Source organism: Muntiacus reevesi, chromosome 2, assembly GCF_963930625.1.
Source record: "Muntiacus reevesi chromosome 2, mMunRee1.1, whole genome shotgun sequence".
Taxonomy (NCBI): domain Eukaryota; kingdom Metazoa; phylum Chordata; class Mammalia; order Artiodactyla; family Cervidae; genus Muntiacus; species Muntiacus reevesi.
Genome location: NC_089250.1, coordinates 165,488,891 through 165,508,729, shown reverse-complemented (window position 1 = coordinate 165,508,729; position 19,839 = coordinate 165,488,891). Strand labels below are relative to the sequence as shown.

General features: G+C 56.9%; 1 protein-coding gene across 2 annotated transcripts in view; it reads right to left on the bottom strand.

Annotated features, from left to right (window-relative positions):
• LHPP (phospholysine phosphohistidine inorganic pyrophosphate phosphatase) overlaps window positions 1–19,839 on the bottom strand; it is a 120,028-nt gene that overhangs the window by 60,937 nt on the left and 39,252 nt on the right. The window contains exon 6 of one of the 2 annotated variants that reach the window (XM_065920149.1): window positions 15,937–16,028. The exons of the other annotated variant lie outside the window; for it this stretch is intronic. Within the exon in view, the coding sequence (XP_065776221.1) occupies window positions 15,937–16,028 (92 nt within the window). The remainder of the gene's footprint in view (window positions 1–15,936; window positions 16,029–19,839) is intronic. 2 annotated transcript variants of the gene reach the window in all.

The window sequence follows — 19,839 nt, the reverse complement described above, 5'->3', positions numbered from 1 at the left end:
ACAGCCTGGCAGCTCCTATTTATGACGCGGCCTGCATTACTCACACCTGGCTGACACCTCCAGCATCTTGGGTAACCTTGGCCTCCACTGTGCCCAGGGCGCTGGGCACAGAGATGTCGGGCCCAGGGGGGCAGAAGCTGGGGAGCCCGGCCCTTGGGGCAGGCCCTCATGCCAGCCACCTGCCTCTGCAGCCTTAGTTTCCTCATCTGTGAAATGGGGGCAGGGTGGCAAGTGAACCGTTATCTCTGATGGAAATGGCTTTCAGGCGCATCTCTGGATGGACCAGTGAAAGGGCTCAGGGAGCTCTGGGCTCCCAGCATCTGATCCAGGCCTGGGGCTGGGCCGGGGTCGGGGGGGTGCAGAAGAGGCTCTGAGCACCAGTGCCAACAGCCGTCAACAGGTCCTGGCCTCCCCACCTCACCTGATTGCCCGACAGGCTCCAGCGGGCTGGGCACGCCTGCCACCCACTCCCGGCAGCCTGATTCACGCTGCCTGGAGCCTCCCACCTGCGTCCCCCCTTCTGAACAACAACGAGAAACCCCTGCCACATGGGCACAGACCTGGCACCCTGACCTCTCCCGGGAGCCCCGTGACACCCCGAGTACCATGTTCCCAGGACCCATCGTGGCAGCACGCAGATGGAGGAGGCAGGAGGGGAAGCTGAGTCCAGCCGAGCAGGGTGGGGCTGTGGTCAGGGCTCTGCACTCAGACATACCTGGTTTGACTCCCGGGTCCCACCAGGTTGTTACTAAATGTTTCTGCCACTCAGAACCCAGAGATGTTGTATTTACCTTACAGGCTTGCTGTGCAAGGGGCCGGACCACAGTCCGCACCCAGACCCTCACAGCTCAGCCCATCCAGCTCCCAGCGGTGGAGGAGCATGGAACAGCTTTCAACAGAATCCATCAGGGCCCACTGTCCTAAACCAGTCTTCACTGGGCCCGTCTGATTCTCCTGGCTCAGAGCTGCCGCCAGAGAAGGCAATGGCACCCCACTCAAGTATTCTTGCCTGGAAAATCCCATGGATGGAGGACCCTGGTGGGCTGTAGTCCATGGGGTCGCTACAAGTTGGACATGACCTAGCGACTTCACTTTCACTTTTCACTTTCATGCATTGGAGGAGGAAATGGCAACCCACTCCAGTGTTCTTGCCTGGAGAATCCCAGGGAGGGGGAGCCTGGTGGGCTGCCGTCTATGGGGTTGCACAGAGTCGGACACAACTGAGGCAACATAGCAGCAGCAGCAGCAGAGCTGCCGCACAGATTGGCTCTTAAATAACTCAGGTTCCTAATGGTCTCCAGTCAGGTGGGACCCTGGCCTGCTTCCTGCCTTCTGAAGGTCCCTGACAAAGTGACCCCAAAGTTTCTCTGCCCTTATCCCCTCCACTCCCTTAGCCTCACCAGCCCCGGGCTCATGGGACCTCAGAGAGACGTACAGGCGGGCTCCAGGACGCACCATCTGGTCACCTGGAGGCCCGGTCCCTTGGCCAGGGGCCCAAGTCCTGCCCACCAACCACCCGGGCTCACTCAGGCCTGCAGAGGAGCTCGGACACTAGGAGGTGTTCGTGAGCTGCCACCCTGCCCCGGCAAGATCGGTCTGGGGTGGCCTCAGCGGGACTGGACTGGAGTTTATGTTAAACCATTTCACATGGAAACACTGAGGTTTCCTCTTTACTGGCAGGTTCCAAGAAGGCTAACCCCTTCTTCCCCCTCCTGGCTGATGCTGGCCTGAACGGGACAAGGAATGACACGGACGCGTTGCCGGGATCCTGCCGGGCCCCAGACACAGCATCCGTGAGACCCATGAGGCCTGGGGGTCGGAATGGTCAGGAATGAGCGAGGGACAGGTCTGAGCCCGTCCGTCTGGGGCCAGAGCTGGTGCCAGGTGGGGGTAGTCTGGAGATCCAGCTTCTCAAGCTCCTGTTGCTGCTAAATCGCGTAGTCACGTCCGGCTCTGCGACCCCATAGACGGTAGCCCACCAGGCCCCTCTGTCCCTGGGATTCTCCAGGCAAGAACACTGGAGTGGGTTGCCATTTCCTTCTCTCAAGCTCCTAAATGCTTTCAAAGCAGAACTTCCACCCCAGCCCAGCGGAATCTGAGGGAGCCCCAACACAGACAAGACAGCTGCTCAGGCTGAATTAGAGCAGGGTCCGGAAGCACCCCCAATTGGTCCCCTGAAGGACCAGAGCCAAACTGGGGCTTGGGCCCTGGCCTGAGGACAGAACCTGAGCTCCTGGGCTCTGAGCTCCTTTGGCAGCAGGGAGCAGCTCCGCAAAGTCCTGGCCCCCTCCCCCTGCCCAGCCGGACTTCACAGCATGTACCCCTGGAGGGCAACAAACTCCACTGGACTAATCCAGAATGGTCCAGAAAGAAATGGACCATACTCACAAGGTAGCACTGCACATGGTGGGGGATTCAGAGCACTGGCTATGGAGACGACTCCAGGGTTCAAAGATGGGCTCTCATCCGCTCTGTGACCGTAAGTGAAGGTCCCGTGTCTGTCCCGGTTACAATTAGGGTTTTCCCAACAATGGTAAGGAGGAGACACATCCACAGTGAGGAAGCTGAGGCACAGAGAGGTTAAGTAACCAGCCCACAGCCACACAGCTGAGCACATGGGGAGCATTAGGTCCCAGGGCCTGTGTGCATAACCACTAGGCTCCAAGGACCAAGGCACAGAGACAATAGCCAGACCCCATGAAAGTATTTCAGTTCAGTCTCTCAGTCATGTCCGACTCTTTGCAACCCCATGGACTGCAGCATGCCAGGCCTCCCTGTCCATCACCAACTCCCAGAGTTCACCCAAACCCATGTCTATTGAGTTGGTGATGCCATCCAACCATCTCATCCTCCGTCATCCCCTTCTCCTCCTGCCTTCAATCTTTCCCAGCATCAGGGTCTTTTCAAATGAGTCAGTTCTTCGCACCAGGTGGCCAAAGTATTGGAGTTCCAGCTTCAGCATCAGTCCTTCCAATGAATACCTATGAGCAACTATTTGCACATCCTGACGGCTGATTTCCACAGCTGCGTCAGTGAGCTCTTCCTGGCCCTGCGTAAGCCAGAGCCAAGCTACCGATGAGGCCAGAAACCACAAGAGATCTGTCAGGAGCCCGAGAGGGAGGGGACAAGCTCACCACGGCCTCACCTGTACCTGCCCGGCTCCCCTGGACCTCACGGCATCCTACGAGAGCAGCAGCAGCATCTGTCCTCACAGACAGGAATGAAGCACAGGGAGGTAAAGTAGCCCATGCAGGGTCACATGCGGGCCAGGTGGTGGCTCAGAAATGTCATTCCCTGCCACAAGCCCCAAAACTCAGGCCCTTCCGCCAGCCTGTCCCCGTCTGAGCCCTGGGCCAGAGCTGGTCAGGGCGGGAGCCAACCCCTGGCTTTCTCCCCACATGGCTGTGGTTTCTGACAAGCCACTGTTGCCCCCTCCTGCCACTGGTTGCCTCTACAACCTCACATTTGGGAGACTCTAAAAAATGAAAGAAAACCCTCGGGTGCTATGGTGGAGGAAGAAATCCAGCCCCCGAGTGCCCAGCCCCCGAGCGCCTAGTCCCTGCGTGCCCAGCACCCGGGCACCTAGCACCGGGGCAAAGAGGTGCTACCAGTCTCCCAAGGGGCATCTACTCCCGAAATACCGCAGCCACACTGCAAGGCTCCCTCCTGCAGCCCACCCACCACTCGGTCACGTTCCGGGGCCTTGAGGGGACTCCAGCCACCCAGCACCTCCGGGCCCCCCGTCCGGGCCACTGTGTCCTGAGTCCCATCCCCACACCCTGTTACTCCAGGGAGACAGACAGGACACTCAGGCTGAGCCCACATCCTGAGCGCCACTCCCAGCCCACAGCCCCCTCCCCCGGCACTCAGCGTCTCACGGAGTCCTCCTTGGGGGACCCCAAGTCCCCAGGACACACACTCCATGCCCATCACTGGGCTGGGGACCCTCCAGGTCGCTTGGTCTCCCCACACAGTGCTGAGCGCATGAAGGTGCCTGCAAAGCTGAGCTGCCCTCTGGGCGCCCTCTGGGTGGTAGGAAACGGCCTGGTAAGGATGGGGCGTGTCTGTGTGCATGGGGGTGCAGCGTGGGGTAGGGTAGGAGCTTGCCCCTCCTCCCCAAGTATTAAGCCTGGATACAGTCACCTGTGCCCTGTTTAAAGAAAAGTCAGCCTTTGTAATCAAGCACCTGTCGGCTCACGATGGGTGGCCCCGTGGTGTGCCCGGCCCCGCCCGGCTGCCACAAGGTCACAAACGGCGAGAGAACTGGCACATGGTTGTACCAGATTCTTCCCTTCCACCGTCCATGGATGCCAGCTTGTGCAAGCTGCTGACCATTCCCCACACGGAGGGGGAGGCTGGGAGCCCATTTGGGAGAGCACTTGGAGATCTGAGGATGAGGGGGGTGAATTTTCAAAGTGGCACCTAAACACCCCAGCGGATGACCCCTGTGATTCTACCCAGGGGCGTGGGTCTGACGGACCCCACCCTCAGGAACGCCCAGGCGTCTGGGGGGTCAGGCCAGCAGCCTCAGACCTCTATGCTGTGCACACCCGCGGTTTCATAGACCCACTTCCTCCTGCGCTTGTCGGCTCATTCGGCTCCTCCTGTGCTGAAGGCGCTGACGCTACTGCCTCCAAACTCCCATTATACAGATGAGAAAACTGAGGCTCAGCTGGGAGGTGGTGGAGCTGGGATTTGAGCCTGGGGTTCTTCTCTGTCTTCAGAGCATGTGATTGCTGCAGCGGTGGCGGCAGCAGCAGCCCCAGTGACACTCCTAATACCACGAGACTAGGCTTTCATGGGGGCAAAGGGAGAAGCCTCGACAGGCAGGCTGGCAACCAGCCCTGGAACGCCCTCTCTCCAGCCGGGCGACCCTGTGCAGGTCGGCATCTTCCCCAGAAAGCCAGACTTCCCCTGCCCACCCACGGGGCTAGGGTGAGAACCATGACCAAAAAAAAAAAAAAAAAATGGTCTGGGAGGTTGAAAGGCCTCTCCCAACGGGGAAGATCCTGGTTGCCCAGTTACACAGACCAGGGTGTCCTCCATGCGCAAGGCACGTGGGGATGAAGAAACTGGTGAAAACCCAGTCCTATTCGCTCAAGGAACAGGAAGGGCAAGAGGAAGGAGACGGATGAAGGTCTGGGGTCTTCCTCCCTGGTGGGAAGGCAGCTGGGTGCCCTGGCATGGGAGGAGGCGTGGGAGGGGCAGAGCCCCTCATGCAGAGAGCGTTGCTGGGGGCGGTGAGAGGGACACAGTCCAGCCATGCCAGGGGTCGGTCAGGCAGGTAAAGGGCGACAGAGCAATTAACTAAACAAGAATGACAGACGCCGGCTTCTTCCTGTCGGGGGACAAAGTTACAGACATGCAAAGGCAGCAGGCTGGGATGGCCTGCTGGGGCTGGAGCGGAATCAGAGGTGTTGGTGTGAACCCACGTCTTCTATGGGCACAGGCAGGAACATAGACATGCGTGGTTGGACATGTGAATTGCCCACGCACACACGTCTCCCTCTGCCCAAGGAGAGGGCCTGAGAGAAGGGATGCTCAGAGGGAATCGAACATCCAGTGTCCCAGTCTTTGCTTCTAAATGTCACTTTCCACTCAAAGGCACTGGGGCTCCCGGGAGACACGACTGACTCTGGCACTGAGGCAGAGACAGAACACGATGACCCCGAAACAGTTTTTCCGCCAGAAAGTAAGAAAGGGCTGGAGAACGGGGTGTCAAAAGGACACAGAACCAGCTTGAAGAGGCTATTACTGGCCACACTGGGGACCATTTGAGCATCCAAATCAATTATGATGCTTATAGATGATCACCTAGTGGGTTACACAGGAATCTGTGAGTCCACATGGATAAAAATAAGTAAGTGGGGAGAAAATAACATTCTTCCATACAATAGAGCATCAATCACAAATGTTAAGAATGAATGATGGAATTACTTGGTGGCCATTACAGAAACAGTTAGCTCAAGGAGCAACAGCAGACATTAGACTAGTGGATGGGGGCTTCCCTGGTGGCTCAGTGGGAAAGAATCCTCCTGCCAATGCAGGAGACACAGGTTCGATCCCTGGTCTGGGAAGCCTCCATATGCCAGGGAGCAACTGAACCCGTGAGCCACAGTTGCTGAGCCTGGGCTCTGGAACCCGGGAGCCGCAACTCTGAGTCCACGAGCAGCAACTACTGAAGTCTGAGCACCTAGAGCCCCTGCTCCGCAACCAGAAGCCTGAGCACCGAAACTGGAGAGCAGTCCCTACTCCCCAAAACTAGAGAAGAAGTCTTCGCAGCAATGAAGTTCCAGCATAGCCAAAAATAAATAAATAAAATTAAATTTAAAAGAACTAGTGGATGAAAGTAGGCTGAGGAACAGGATTCTTACTCAAAGTGTCTCCCCACGAATACTTATTCATTACAAAGGGGAAAAAACCCAACACCTCACAGAACTTTACAGCGGTCACCACCTTAATCAGAGGAGGTTAAAACACCACTGTCGTTGGCAAACCGACACCGCACGCTTCCTAACATGACGCACTGAGACGCACGCGGTATCGCTTCTGGGATACTCTGGCCACAAGTGCATAGCCTGGGTCGTATCACGAGGGAGTATCAGACGAGATGACTGTCCTGGGATCTTCAAGACCGTCAGTGTCAAGACATGCAAGGCCTCGGTGCCCCAGATGGGAGTCCAGAGATAGGACTTGCCCTCCCAGGCTGAAGTGTCCTCTCTATAAAGGAGGCAATGGAATTACCAGGAAGACCTGGACAGGGTCTGGCTCTGGGAGAAGGGTCCGTGACATTTGCCTTTTCTGGAAATCTCCAAAAAGGTTTGGAAATTATCAGGCCGTGTGAACTCAAGGGAGTGCCAGGTAATCCCCCCGGGGTGAGGGGTGTTTGGGGTACAAGAGAAACGGCCTGGAGTGGGAGCCCACACTCCCCTTGACCTTGAGATGGCCTCTCTGCCACTCAGAGGCCCATACGGAGCTGGGGGGTGGTCCCCTAAGGCCCTTCCAGGTGGGAGGACCCCGGGAATCCGTCATCAGAGAAGGCCTTAAAGACAGCAGGATTCAGGCCAGCAGAGGACAGGGCGTGGTGATGGATGGAAGGGAGGCTTCTCTGTGGAGCCCCGGTCTTTCCAGTGAGCTCACAGGGATGCCGGGGGGGGGGGGGGTGCCCCTTGGCCGAGAACCCTGGGTTCTCAGGCCCCCTCCCCTGAGCAGATGGGAGGGGAGCTGAAGAAGGAGAAGGGCACGGGAGAGGCTGGCGGGAGAGGCCTGGGATCCTGCTGCCGGGGGGGGGGGCGGGGGGGGAGGGGCTCTCCGCAGCCGGGCCTAGCACCTCTGGGTTCTCCTCGAGGGCTGGCAGAAGAGGGGTGAGGGCCCGGGGTGAAGGGGTGGGTGGGCTACAGGGGCCTGAGTGTGCGCGTGCGTAAGCATGCAGGTGTGCATCCAGCCCTCAAGGCCCCTGCTCGCTGGCAGCAAGGTGCCCTCTACTGGCCCCAGCTGAAAGCGGCGTGCGGAAGGGAAACGGGTGCCGACCCTGTAAGACTGCAGGGCGGGGGTGGGCAGCGAAGCCGGGGTGGAGGTGACGCAGGGAGCGGGCACAGGAGGAGGGGCCCGGGGGCGGAGCACCTGGAGGACAGCGCAGGGCCCCCTGCGCTCCCCCGGGACCCTCCTAGGGCACAGCGCGGCTCGGAGGCTGGCCCTGCCCGCCCTCGGGGGTCTTCTCCACCAGGCCCCTCCCCGCCCTGGGTCAGAGGCGCCGTCCCTGGTGCCAAGGGCCAGGCGGGCTTAGACTGGACACATCAAGGTGGTGGGCGGTGGTGGGGGCGTGCCTGGGCCTTCAGCAAGGGGATCCTTAACCACGCCTTCTGACCCCCTCTGTCCAGGGAGGGCTGACTCAGGCCCCCTCTGCCTGACGTACCCTCACCTGCCGCCCCCGGCCTGGGGTCTACAGTCTGCAACTGCAGACTCAACGTCCTGGGCACCCACTCCGTGCTGGGGCGGCTGGGAGCCCACCCTCGGGCGGCCACCCTTTGGGTCCAAATCTGTGAGTGTGTGTGTGTGTGTGTGAGTGTGAGAGTGTGTATGTGCGTGTGTGTGAATGTGTGTGCGTGAGAAAGGGTATGTGTGTGAGTGTGTGTGCACGTGCGTGTATGTGTGTGTGTATGTGTGTGAGAGTGTGTGTGCACGCACGTGTGTGCGTGTGTCTATGTGTGTGTGAGTGTGTCTATGTGTGTGAGTGTGTGTGTGTGCATGCACGTGTGTGCATGTGTGTGTGCGTGTGTCTGTGTGTGTGTGAGTGTCTATGTGTGTGAGTGTGTGTGTGAGTGTGAGTGTTAGAGTGTGTGTGTGTGCACACGTGTGTGTGCATGTGTGCATGTGTGTCTATGTGTGTGTGTGTCTATGTGTGTGTGTATGAGAGTATGTGTGTGTGTGAGTGTGCGTGTGTGTATGTGTGTCTGTGTGAGAGTGTGTGTGTGTGTGTGAGAGCATGTGTGTGTGCGCACGTGTGTGTGTGTGTGTGCGTGTATGAGTATGTGTGTGTGTATGTGTGTGTGAGTGTGTGCACGCGCATGTGTGCATGTGTGTGTGCGTGTGTCTATGTGTGTGCATGTGTCTATGTGTGTGAGTGTGTGTGTGTGTCTGTGTGTGTGAGTGTGTGTGTGTGAGTGTGTGAGCCAGGGTACGGGACCTTGGGGGGTGGGGGCTGCTGCGGGGAGGTCACAGACGGCAGCGCGTGTGTGGTGGCCCAGAGAAGGCATTGGTTTTGGTCACAGGGACCAGCGTCCCCACCCTGCCCCTTGCTGGATGAAGGAACTCAGGGTGCACAGAGCCCCCCCCCAACCCGTGGGCCAAGTCCTGGCACCAGACATGGAGGCAGAGGAGCTGGAGCGCCCGCTCACTGGCCAGGAACGGAATCTGCCTTGCGAGGAGGCCTGCGTCCAGCGCCCCAGCGTGTGAGCTGTGTGTGAGCTGTGTGTGTGTGAGCTGTGTATGAGCGGGGGGCCTGGCTGGGCCCTGGGGCTCAGGGCAGAGCCGAGCACCGGCTCAGGAGCATCACGGGACTGGGTTGCTCCGTTTTTAAACTAACCAAGTTGCCCTTTCAGGTGGTCTTTCTTCTTAATTCCCCCAATTCACAAACCTATAGGAGGGTGGCACAAATGCACTTGAAAAAATAACTGCTGCTCTGATAAGAATGCTGCACTTCCATTATAAAATATTTAGAAGACGCGCGGATTCTTTACCAACTGAGCTATCAGGGCAGCCCTCAGAAGACACCCAAGGATGCAAAGGGCTCCTGGTAAAGGACCCGCCTGCCAATGCCGGAGACATGAGACACTCGGGTTCGATCCCTGGGTTGGGAGATCCCCTGGAGGAGGGCATGACAACCCACTCCAGTATTTTTGCCTAGAGAATCCCATGGTCAGAGGAGCCTGGTAGGCTATGGTCCATGGGGTCGCAAAGAGTCGGATGTGACTGAATCAATTTAGCATGCACACACACAAGGATGCAAAGATACAACCAAACCCTCTGTAACAAGGAGATGCCTTTCCTTCCCATCTCTGCTGCTCATATGCCTGCAAACCTGCAGGCCATGGTTAAAGCCGTATCTGTGGCTTTAACCCCAGGGCTCCAGCTCCGATGCTAACAGCCCATGACCGAGAGGAAGAAGTCACAGGTTGGTTGGTGGATCAGGCATGAATGACGGGCCCAGCTGGGATAACTGAGTCCCAGGGCCCCCCACCTACCTGGGCAGCAGTTTCCACACCTCCAAGTGGGAGGTGGTAACGCTGCCATCCCAGGGCTGGCAGTGAGGGAGTGGGACTGGAAGGACAGAAACGTCCTGACACCCATGGGTGCCTGTTACAGGGCCGCAGACTCAGGGCGCGTGTGTGGCTTTACTGAGCCCCAGGCTCTGGCCCTGGCGGGAGGTCTGCCAGACTCTGCGGCTCGTCTCCAGGGACGAGGACTCACCGCTCTCCAGGCTGCCCGTTCTATTCTGGGACCACTCGGATACACCTTCAGGGGCAGCTCCCTCTGAGGTTAAACGAGGATCCCTCCAGCGCTTTCCAGAGCAGAGAGACAGCCAGCAGGGCCGTGAGCTGAAGGCCACTGTCGAGGTCTCTATTTGCCCCTCAGAAAGGGCAGTGTGGAAAAATCTAACATATTTTTAGCATAGGGACCATACTTTACTAGGGAGGTTTTTTTGTTTTTTGTTTTTTGCAGGTCTGGTAGTTTTCAAATACTGTGGGTTACGATGGAGTATTACAGATACTATATTGAAGACACTCTGGATTCTGTTTTTTAAAATTTTGGAAATAAAATGGTAGGGAGAAATGGAAAGAAACATAGATTATAATGAAAGAATTTACTCTATCTAAATGCTAACATTGCAAGAAATATTAAAAAGGGGGGGGAGGGCAGCATGGAGACCGGGGCTTGCACACCACACAAGCAGAAAAGGAGAGCCTGCAGAGAGAGAAAAGAAGAAACTCCCAATTGCGTTGTTCGAGCACACCACGTCATCCGCCTGCGTGAGGCAGCAGCACCCTGGGGTGGAATCCCCAGTGGGCACGCGTCATGGTCGACCTGCCCGGGGAGACCTCAGTGGCTTTCTGGACCAACCCCGTGGTACCACACTGCTCCTGGGGCATCGCTAACCAAAACGCTAATTCACTGGCCCGCTCGACTTCAAAGGCCAGAGGTGGGACCAGCTTCAGGCAGAGCTAGATCCAGGTGTTCCAACAACTGGGACTCTCCCTTTTTCTCTGTCTCCAGGCTCTACTTTCCTGCTTGTCAGCTTCACCCTTAGACAAGGCTTTCCCCTGGAATGACACAGACGGCCACGGGTACTGCTCAGCTTCTGTTTCACTGGCGACTTTCCTAGGGCTTCTCAAAAATCCTAGGCCCAGCTCGGATCACACACCCATCGCTGTGGCCAGGCGCTCTGCACGCTCCAGACTGACCCAGCCTGAGGCTGCCTGCTGGGCTGACCGCTGGCCCACTGATATCCCATGGCGGGGCTGTCCGCAGACCCTCCCCCGCCTGGCAGCCAGGACGGAGCCCGCGGGACCCAGGGGTGAGCCCCCAAGCCCGGCACGAGCTGGCTCTTCGCAGCTGGGTGGGGCCGGGCTGCAGCCGGCAGTAGCTGGCTGTCTCCAGTGTCTGTGCCCGGCCTGCAGCCCGACCTGAAGCTACCTGGAGCCCCCTCCCCGGCCCGGAGCGTCTCCCAGAGGCCCGAGGCTCAGGAGCGCTCACTCAACGAGGCAGGGGGTCCCGCCTGGAGCACACGTGCTCCACAGTGGGACCAGGGTTGGTGGCTCCCGACCCCTGGGTCTGCCAGCCGGGCCACCACCCACAACCCTGGCCTCCGAGAGTCTCGTGGTGACAGCTGTGACTGCTGGAAAGCCAACGCCCAGGTTTACTCACTTCCTTCAAATACCACCTGACCCTACAAGAAAACTCCATCTCATTCCAAAGAGAAACCAGAGCCTCCTCTTAAGGAAACTTTGAAGTCAGTGGCTGCAAAGTGATGGCAGACAGGGTCCAGGGCCAGGCTCGGACCTGGCTGGTTCCATCCAGCCTCTGGTTCCACCTCCAGATCCTCTGCACCCCACATCCTCCAACCTTGAGCAAAGTGGCTGGAATCTGCCTGCCCCCCACCCCAACCCCTGGCTGAGTGAACAGCGACCATGGGCACCCTAGCCCCAGCCAAGCTTCAGTGTGGACGGAGCGCCAGCCCCAGGCGAGGGCCCTTCCCAAGTCCAAAAGGGCAAACTGCTCGTCAAGAACCTTCTGGGCTCATAAAACATCATCCAGCCGTGAGTAAACAGCAAGTAAGAGGACACCTAGAGCAGGCTCCACGCAGCCGAGTTATCGACACAGCACGACCAGCGTGAGCACTGCAGTGTGACGCCCGCCGAGCGGCGTGGAAGGCGGAGCCGTCCGGGTGTCCTCGCTCCCTTCCTGGCGTGTGCCCGGGAGGAGGGGTCGGCGGGGCTGTAAGGAGGTGTGAAGGGTCAGTGAGGTGTCCTGAGGGCCTCCTCCTCCACTGGGGAGACGGCATCTCGCTGCCGGGAAGGAGGTCTCTGGCCTGAATTTGTCAAAATAAGGGTCCACAGGGCCCGGCTCCCATGGAAGATGGGGCTTGTCCTTAGGTGAGAAGGGGGCCATGGTGCCTGGGGGTGGGGGGGCAGCTCTCCCCGCCCAGCCCCCCATCACTCAGCCACCGAGCCCTGCCTGCGCCCTGAAATGCAGCTGGGACCACGACTCCTGCAGCTCCTGGAATCTGACCGCAAGGTCTAGATGTTCCCAGGAAGAACACAGGGCAGAAGCAGCCACCTGGGGGCAGAGCAACCAGGCTCAGCTCAGCCTCTGCCAAACCTCGCCAGGGGCAAGGCTGCAGCCAACTCAACTGGGAAGGCCTCTGGTGGGGAGCGGGGAGCCTGCAACCCTGGTCTCCAGGACTCACTGGAACCATGAGGACCTGCCGTCGAGGGGCTCAGGGCCCCGGGGGAGTTGGGATGGGATATTAAGGAGCTGGAGCAGTGGCTTCTGGCTTCAGGCTGGAAGGTTCTGCCGGCAGCTCTGGTGCGTCACACATGCCAGGAAGGGTCAAGCGTGGAGAACACCCGAAAGGCCTTTACCTGCCGGCAGGGTGAGGACCACACCCTGGCTGGGCTGGACTTCCAGGCAGAGCAGGTATGATCAGCAAGCTTTGTGTGGTTTCAGCCACGACTCTGCTGCCCTGCTGGGCGGGTTGTGTTTGCATGCTGTCTGCCCCAGGAGCTTCTCTGGCTCCAGACACTGGGGTTGTCGGATGGGTTCCGGCCCACTTCCTGCGGGGCCTGAGCCTTCCTGCTGGTTCCGGTAGGGGCAGGCCCTGTGAAGCTCCTTCTGAAGCTCAGGCCCCCAACCTCTCCCCACTCTGAAACTTCACTCTTTTCTCTTTGGGCCATTTTGCGATACAAGCAGAAAGGAGAGAGGAGGATGAAGACATGGAAGGTCACAAGGAGGCCTCTTAGCCACGGGCAAGTCCAAATCCCACGCCCACAGCAGTGCTGTGGCCGGACACACAACCTCGTACGTGCATGTGTGTGTGTGCGTGCACAACCAGAAGACACTGGCCTGAGTGGCACCTGCAGTGGGGCTGTCCAGAGGCCACCAGTGCCGCCCCAACTCCAGTCCCAGAGAGAGGTCGGACCCCCGTCGAGATTCACACGTGTTCAGCCTCCCCACGCGGCCCTCGGCCCCCAGCCAGTAGAGAAACCATATGGCCCAGCGTGGGCACCAGGCTCCTCACGGCAGGGCTCTCTGTCACCTGCGCCCTGGGACAAGGCCAACTCCACCCGCCTCGATCCCCCAGTGCAGTCAGGGCTGGGCCAGGGCCACCGGCAGGGGACACAGCACACCCACTCGGGCCACTCAGAGGAGAGGCCCGGCGCACAGTAAGGACGCCTCAGTGTCCCCGTCCAGCTCCTGTCTGGTGCAGACATGGGCCACGATGACCTTCAGACCTAGTGTGGCCGGCTTGCAGAGGTGGCCAGAGGGGTGGAGAGCTCCAGGGGCAGGCGGGCCACCCTAGAGGGGGAAGTTGGGTGCTTCCCCAGGGGGTTGGAGGCTTGGAATGCTGGCCTGGTCCCCAGGGTGCCAAAGTGCTGAGGCTGCTCACTGGCCCCTAGCCAGCTACAGGGCCTGCCGTGAGCTCCAAGCAAGTGCCACGCAGGCCTCGTGCACCAAGAGTGCCATCTGCAGGGGGAAGGCGGCCGTGCAGGGGCCCCGCTGTCCATCTGCAGGGAGAAGGCGGCCGTGCAGGGGCCCCGCTGTCCATCTGCAGGGGGAAGGCGGCCGTGCAGGGGCCCCGCTGTCCACCAAAAGGCACCCGGATGGATGTGAGCAGAGAGGGGAGCCAGGACCCTCTAGTAGCCGTGTAGCCAAGAATGAGAACAAGCAGGTGAAATTAACATAAGGCATCGGGATTGCAACACATGATCAGTATGAAACATTACGAATGGGCCTTTTCATGTTCTTCTCCCAGTGAGTCCTTGAATTCTCGTGTACGCCCACTTTTAACCCAGCTTCATCTCCGGGGCTCCCCGGCACCTGCGGCTCGTGGCCACTGCATTAGACAGCAAGAGCTGGAGAGCAGAGATGCCACAAAACGTGGCTCGAGAAGAAGGCAGGTGGTGAAATAATACAATCCTGGTTTTGTAAAATATCCAGATGTTCCCAGAATATCCGTATGTCATCAGTTAGGCCGACTGTTGACCGGTTTCTCTCTCCAGGAGACGGGACGATAGGGGTCTCAGAAAAGTGCCGACCCCAGTGGTGAGCGGTGGGACACAGCCGCCCGCATGCCCACCGGCCCACTGGTGGGCTTCCTGACCACACGTGTGGACCTTCCTCAGGGACTGGGTGATCTAGGGGCACACGTGGGGGCTGGGACAAAGGCGAGACCTTCTCGGTCACAGGGGCACAGCTCAGGGTGGCCAGAAGACCCCAACCGTGGCTGTATTTAATCCCAGCAGACATGTTTTTCTTCCTAAGAAATCAGAAATAGCCCAGTACAAAAATATAAAAAAAACACGACATGGTTCTCAGTCTTCACCCCACTCTGAGCCTCAGTACTGCGTTCTCAGCAAGGAGGCCCCGCTCCTGTGCCCAGGCTCACAGGGGCTCCCTGGGCCGGCCCGGCTCCGGACAGGGTGGCACCAGGGACCCAGCAGCGCCGTCCAGCAGAGCATCAGGGCGCCAAGTCCTCCTGCCCAGCAACTCGGAGGGAGGGGCCAGGGGACCGCGGGGCTCTAGGCTGGCCTCTGGGAGAGAATGTTGACAAGGCTTTGAGTCGGACAAACGCTGGACATAGCCAAGGAGACCCAGGAAATCCTGGAAACCCTCTTTTGAGGATGTGGAGGGAGAAAGGAGGTCCAAGTTTCAAGGCATGCTGGGGGCTTCAGAGGGGCCTCTGACATCCTGGGAGAGCCAGAAGAGGCTGGAAGGGACTTCCTGGCCCCAGACCCCCAGGGACGCTGAGACTTGCTCACTCACCTGGTGTCCGCCCACCCGTCCCAAACCCAAAGGCCCCCTGGGTCTCTCACACAGGAAACGGGCCTCAGAGTGAGGGTCAGGCCCTCGAATCAACTCCTCTGACCTGGTCTAAGCAGATCTCTCAGAGCTGATGTAGTCCATCCTGCCACCCCCACCCCACATCCAAACACCCAAGGCAGCCACGTTTTAAGCAAGTCTCTGCAGCATCCACAAAACGGTACACCCTCTGAATGGCCACAGTCAAAACCACCTAGAGTCAGGCAGAACAACACTCTGATGTCTGAGACGGCCTAGAGAGCCACACCCGGGTACTGCAGGCACCTCCACGTGCAGCACGTGCCCAGAGCCCGACAGTGTGACCCGTGCGAGGCCAGGCTGACTTCCCGGCAGAGGAGAGACTCTGGAGACGGAGGCTCAGCTCCCCAGTGTCCCTGACGCATCCCTGACCACACACCTGTCATCTTTAGGCGAGAGACAGAAGCACGTGGAGGAAAAGGACGGGCAGTGACCAGAGGAGTCGATCGCACCGCAGCTGTAACCTCCGAGCAGAGTGACCCGTCTGCCACGCGGCCAAGAGGCACGAGGCCCAGGCTCTGTGGGCAGCGGGCTCGGTGGCCGGCCAGAGCCTCTAGTGCGTGGTCTCCGCATGGCACCCTTCTCCAACCCCCGGTCTGAAACTCAGACCCCGTATCGAAAGCTGCTTTCCCCACCACTCTCTGCTACTAACAGGCACCCAGGCCTGTCCAGGGGGCAGTTACCAAAAAGTCACCGGATCCCCACAATCTGCTCTTCCATCTGGAAGGAGGAACGCCCCTTATTTTGGAGACGAAAAACGATACCCTGGAATCCAGGAGGCAGGCCGGCCGGCAGGGGCAGGCCCCCCGGGACGCTTACCTGAACTTGCCGGTCCGCACCTGCAGAGCCCTCATCCCGTGCCGCTGCGCACCGCCCACGTCGCCCAGGAGGTCGTCCCCGATCATGATGGCCTGTGGGGCAGACGGCGAAAGGCGCTGAGAAGCGGTGTCGGGACGGCTTTCTTCCTGCGCTCCCTCATCATTTCTGACATCGTAAACCTCTTGATTTGATGTTTCAAACCACCATCGTACACATTAAACAAGGTAACACTGTCGGCATATTGACTAAAAGTCAACCCGCCTAAATATATCTCCCACTGCCCACCATGGGCTGCAGCTCTGAATGGTGTATGTTTGGGCAATGTAAAATCAATCGACAGGTATCAAAGTGATACGAGGTGGGCTTCCCTGGTGGCTGAACGGTAAAGGATCCGCCTGCCAATGCAGGGCATGCAGGTTCAATCCCAGATCCGGGAAGATCCCTCATGCTGAGGAGCAACTAAGCCCGTGCCCCGCAACTACTGAGCCTGGGCTTGAGCGCTGGGGGGTCACAACTACTGAAGCCCTAGAGGCCTAGAGCCCGTGTCCACAACAAGAGAAGCCCACGCTCCGCAACCAGAGAGCAGCCCCTGCTCCCCACAACTAGGGACAAGCCCGCGCAGCAATGAAGACCCAGCACAGCCAGAAACAAACAGGCGCCACAGGACACATGGGGGGTTGACACTGTCTCACCTCTGCTCGAATACAGTCTGAATTTTACTGTCAGCCAAAAACTCTATGGAAACAGTGGCTGACTTTATTTTTTGGGTTCCAAAATCACTGCAAATGGTGATTGCAGCTATGAAATTAAAAGATGCTTACTCCTTGGAAGGAAAGTTATGACCAACCTAGACAACATATTAAAAAGCAGAGACACTACTTTGTCAACAAAGGTCTGTCTAGTCAAGGCTATGGTTTTTCCAGTAGTTATGTATGGATGTGAGAGTTGGACTATAAAGAAAGCTGAGTGCCAAAGAATTGATGCTTTTGAACTGTGGTGTTGCAGAAGACTCCTGAGAGTCCCTTGGACTGCAAGGACATTCAACCCTAAAGCAGTCCATCCTAAAGAAAATCAGTCCTGGGTGTTCATTGGAAGGACTGATGCTGAAGCAGAAACTCCAATATTTGGGCTACCTAATGAGAAGAGCTGACTCTTTTGAAAAGACCCTAATTTTGGGAAAGATTGAATGCAGGAGGAGAAGGGGACGACAGAAGATGAGATGGTTAGATGACATCACCGACTCAATGGACATGAGATTGGGTCAACTCCGGGAGTTGGTGATGGACAGGGAGGCCTGGCATGCTGCAGTTTACGGGGTCACAAAGAGTCAGACATGACTGAGCGACTGAACTGATACTGAAAAACCCTGTAGAGCTTCCCTCGGGACTCAGCTGGTAAAGAATCTGCCTGCAATGCAGGAGATAGATCAGGGGCTCGATCCCTGGGTTGGGAAGATCCCCTGGAGGAGGGAAAGGCTACCCAGTCCAGTATTCTGGCCTGGAGAATTCCATGGACAGGGGAGCCTGGTGGGCTACAGTCTGTGGGGTCACAAAGAGTCAGACACGACTGAAATGACTTAGCACACACACAAAAATATCCAGCACTCAAAAAGGTAAAATTTAATAAAAAGAAATCCCACCCAATTAAAAGAACGATCAGACAGGCAAAGATGGCAAAAAATCACACACAATGAAGAGGAAAATCAACCAAAACTGAACTGGAACTGATCCAGATGTAAGAATTAGCAGACAAGGGCATTGAAACAGTTGTTATAACCGTATTCCATGTGTTGCCAAAGTTAAGTAGAGACAAATATCCAAATCATGCTTCTAGAAGGGAAAACTACAATGTCCGCAATGAAACGCAAAAACACTCAATGAGATTAAACCCAGGTAAGACAATGAGGAAAAATAGATTAATGAATTTGAAGACACAGCAATAGAAATGATCTCAAATGAAACGCAGAGAGGGGAAAAAAAAATATTTTTAAGAAAATGAACAGAGAGTGAACTATGAGGAAACTTCAAGAGGCCTGGTGTAACTGGAATCCCTGAAAGCAAGATGTTCAGAGAGGAGACGGAAACAATCTTTGGAGAAGGAATGTCTGAAAAATTTCCAAACTCAACAAAAATGATAAATCCACAGCTCCAAGATCCCAATCAATACCAAGCACAAGAAACATGAAGAAAGTTAAACCGAAGCACAACATAATCAAATTGCTCAAAACCAATGACAAGGAGAAAAACTTAAAAACAGCTGCAAGACTTAGAGAATGAACTTAGGGTTGCCGGGAGGAAGGACTGGGAGGAGGGATAGAGAGTTTGGGATGAACAGATACACAATGCTATATTTAAAATGGATAACCAACAAGGACACTTAAGAGGCCCAGACCACAGAACTGCTGAACAGGTACCAACTAAAAGAGTCGGGGGTGAGTGGCACAGTCAGCAATCGTGTTGCTGAAACTTTAGTCGTCACTGGTAGGTGTCCTTTCAACACATCAACCTGCGTGATGAATATTACCGTTTAAATGGATTCATAGTCTCTAAGTGAAAGTGGCTCAGTTGTGTCTGACTCTCTGTGACCCCATGGACTCTAAAGTGCATGGAACTCTCCAGGCCAGAATACTGGAGTGGGTAGCGGTTCCCTTCTCCAAGGGATCTTCCCAACCCAGGGATGGAACCCAGGTCTCCCGCATTGCAGGCAGATTCTTTACCAGCTGAGCCACCAGGGAAGCCCAAGAATACTGGAGTGGGTAGCCTATCCCTTCTGCAGTGGATCTTCCTGACCCAGGGATCGAACCGGGGTCGATTCTTTACATAAATAAATGTATTTTTAAAAAAGAAAAAGAGCAGCCTCCCTCCCTCAACTACCGCACTGATTAAAAGCTTCAAAATATTTTCAGGAAAACGATTCTGCTAGTACAAGTCAAGTCTAACACGTCAGATACCAAACGCATTCCAGATACGTTCCCAAGTCTGATCAGAAATGTCCTTGGTCGGAGGTCAGCCAGGCCCGAGGAACCAGGCTCCCAGGACACAGTGAGTGTCCCGATATTGACAGGGAGACAGGCTTTGAAACTGAAAATTATTCCACAAGTTTCTCTGAAATTCAGATGCTGGGTAGGGCCAACCAGGGAACAAATGCAGAAACCAAAACCAAGAAAAGTAAAAATGATGACCGTGAAGCAGTCACAAACGAGGGGACTCGTACCCATCTATCTGAACTCTGCCTGTGAGGAGTCCAGACGGAATGTCCCTTCCGTCCCCGAGTGGGAGGGGTGGAGACAGGAATACAGAGGCCGGCCCTGTGCGACCAGCAGACTAGTCAGACTGAGCTCAAGGCTCAGATGGAGCCAGAGAAAGTCGGCTGGGGTCCCAGCTATGTGATGTGCCAGCCCTGCAATTTCATGATCCACTTCAGTCTGTACAATGGGTACAACTAATGTGATGTTTAAACAGAAACATGGAAGTTAAGCATCCAGGGCAGTGCCTGGACACAGTAAGTTATCGGCACATGTTTAAAAGGAAAATATATTAGGAAACGTTTTACTGAGGAAACTCCTAATCTAACCCTATTGGAGACAGACCGCAGTCCTCACGACGGGCCCCCAGCGCCCCGGCCCTTCCGTATCGGGTCCTCTATGGGCCGGGCGGTGGGGACACAGTGACTTAGGAACGCAGCCCCCACCCTTGTGAAGCTCCCGGTGGAAGGCAGAAGACAGATGTTCATGAGGTAATTTCACACACACATAGCCAGGACCTGCGATAGAGCGCAGGGGGAAAAAACTCAGGATGTGGTCAAGCCTGACCTCGTGGGGCTCGCAGTGGTAAGTGAAGGCTTCCTGGAAGAGGTGAGGTTTTGAGCCTCAATCTGAAGGGCATCAGGTGTCAACCAGGCTAG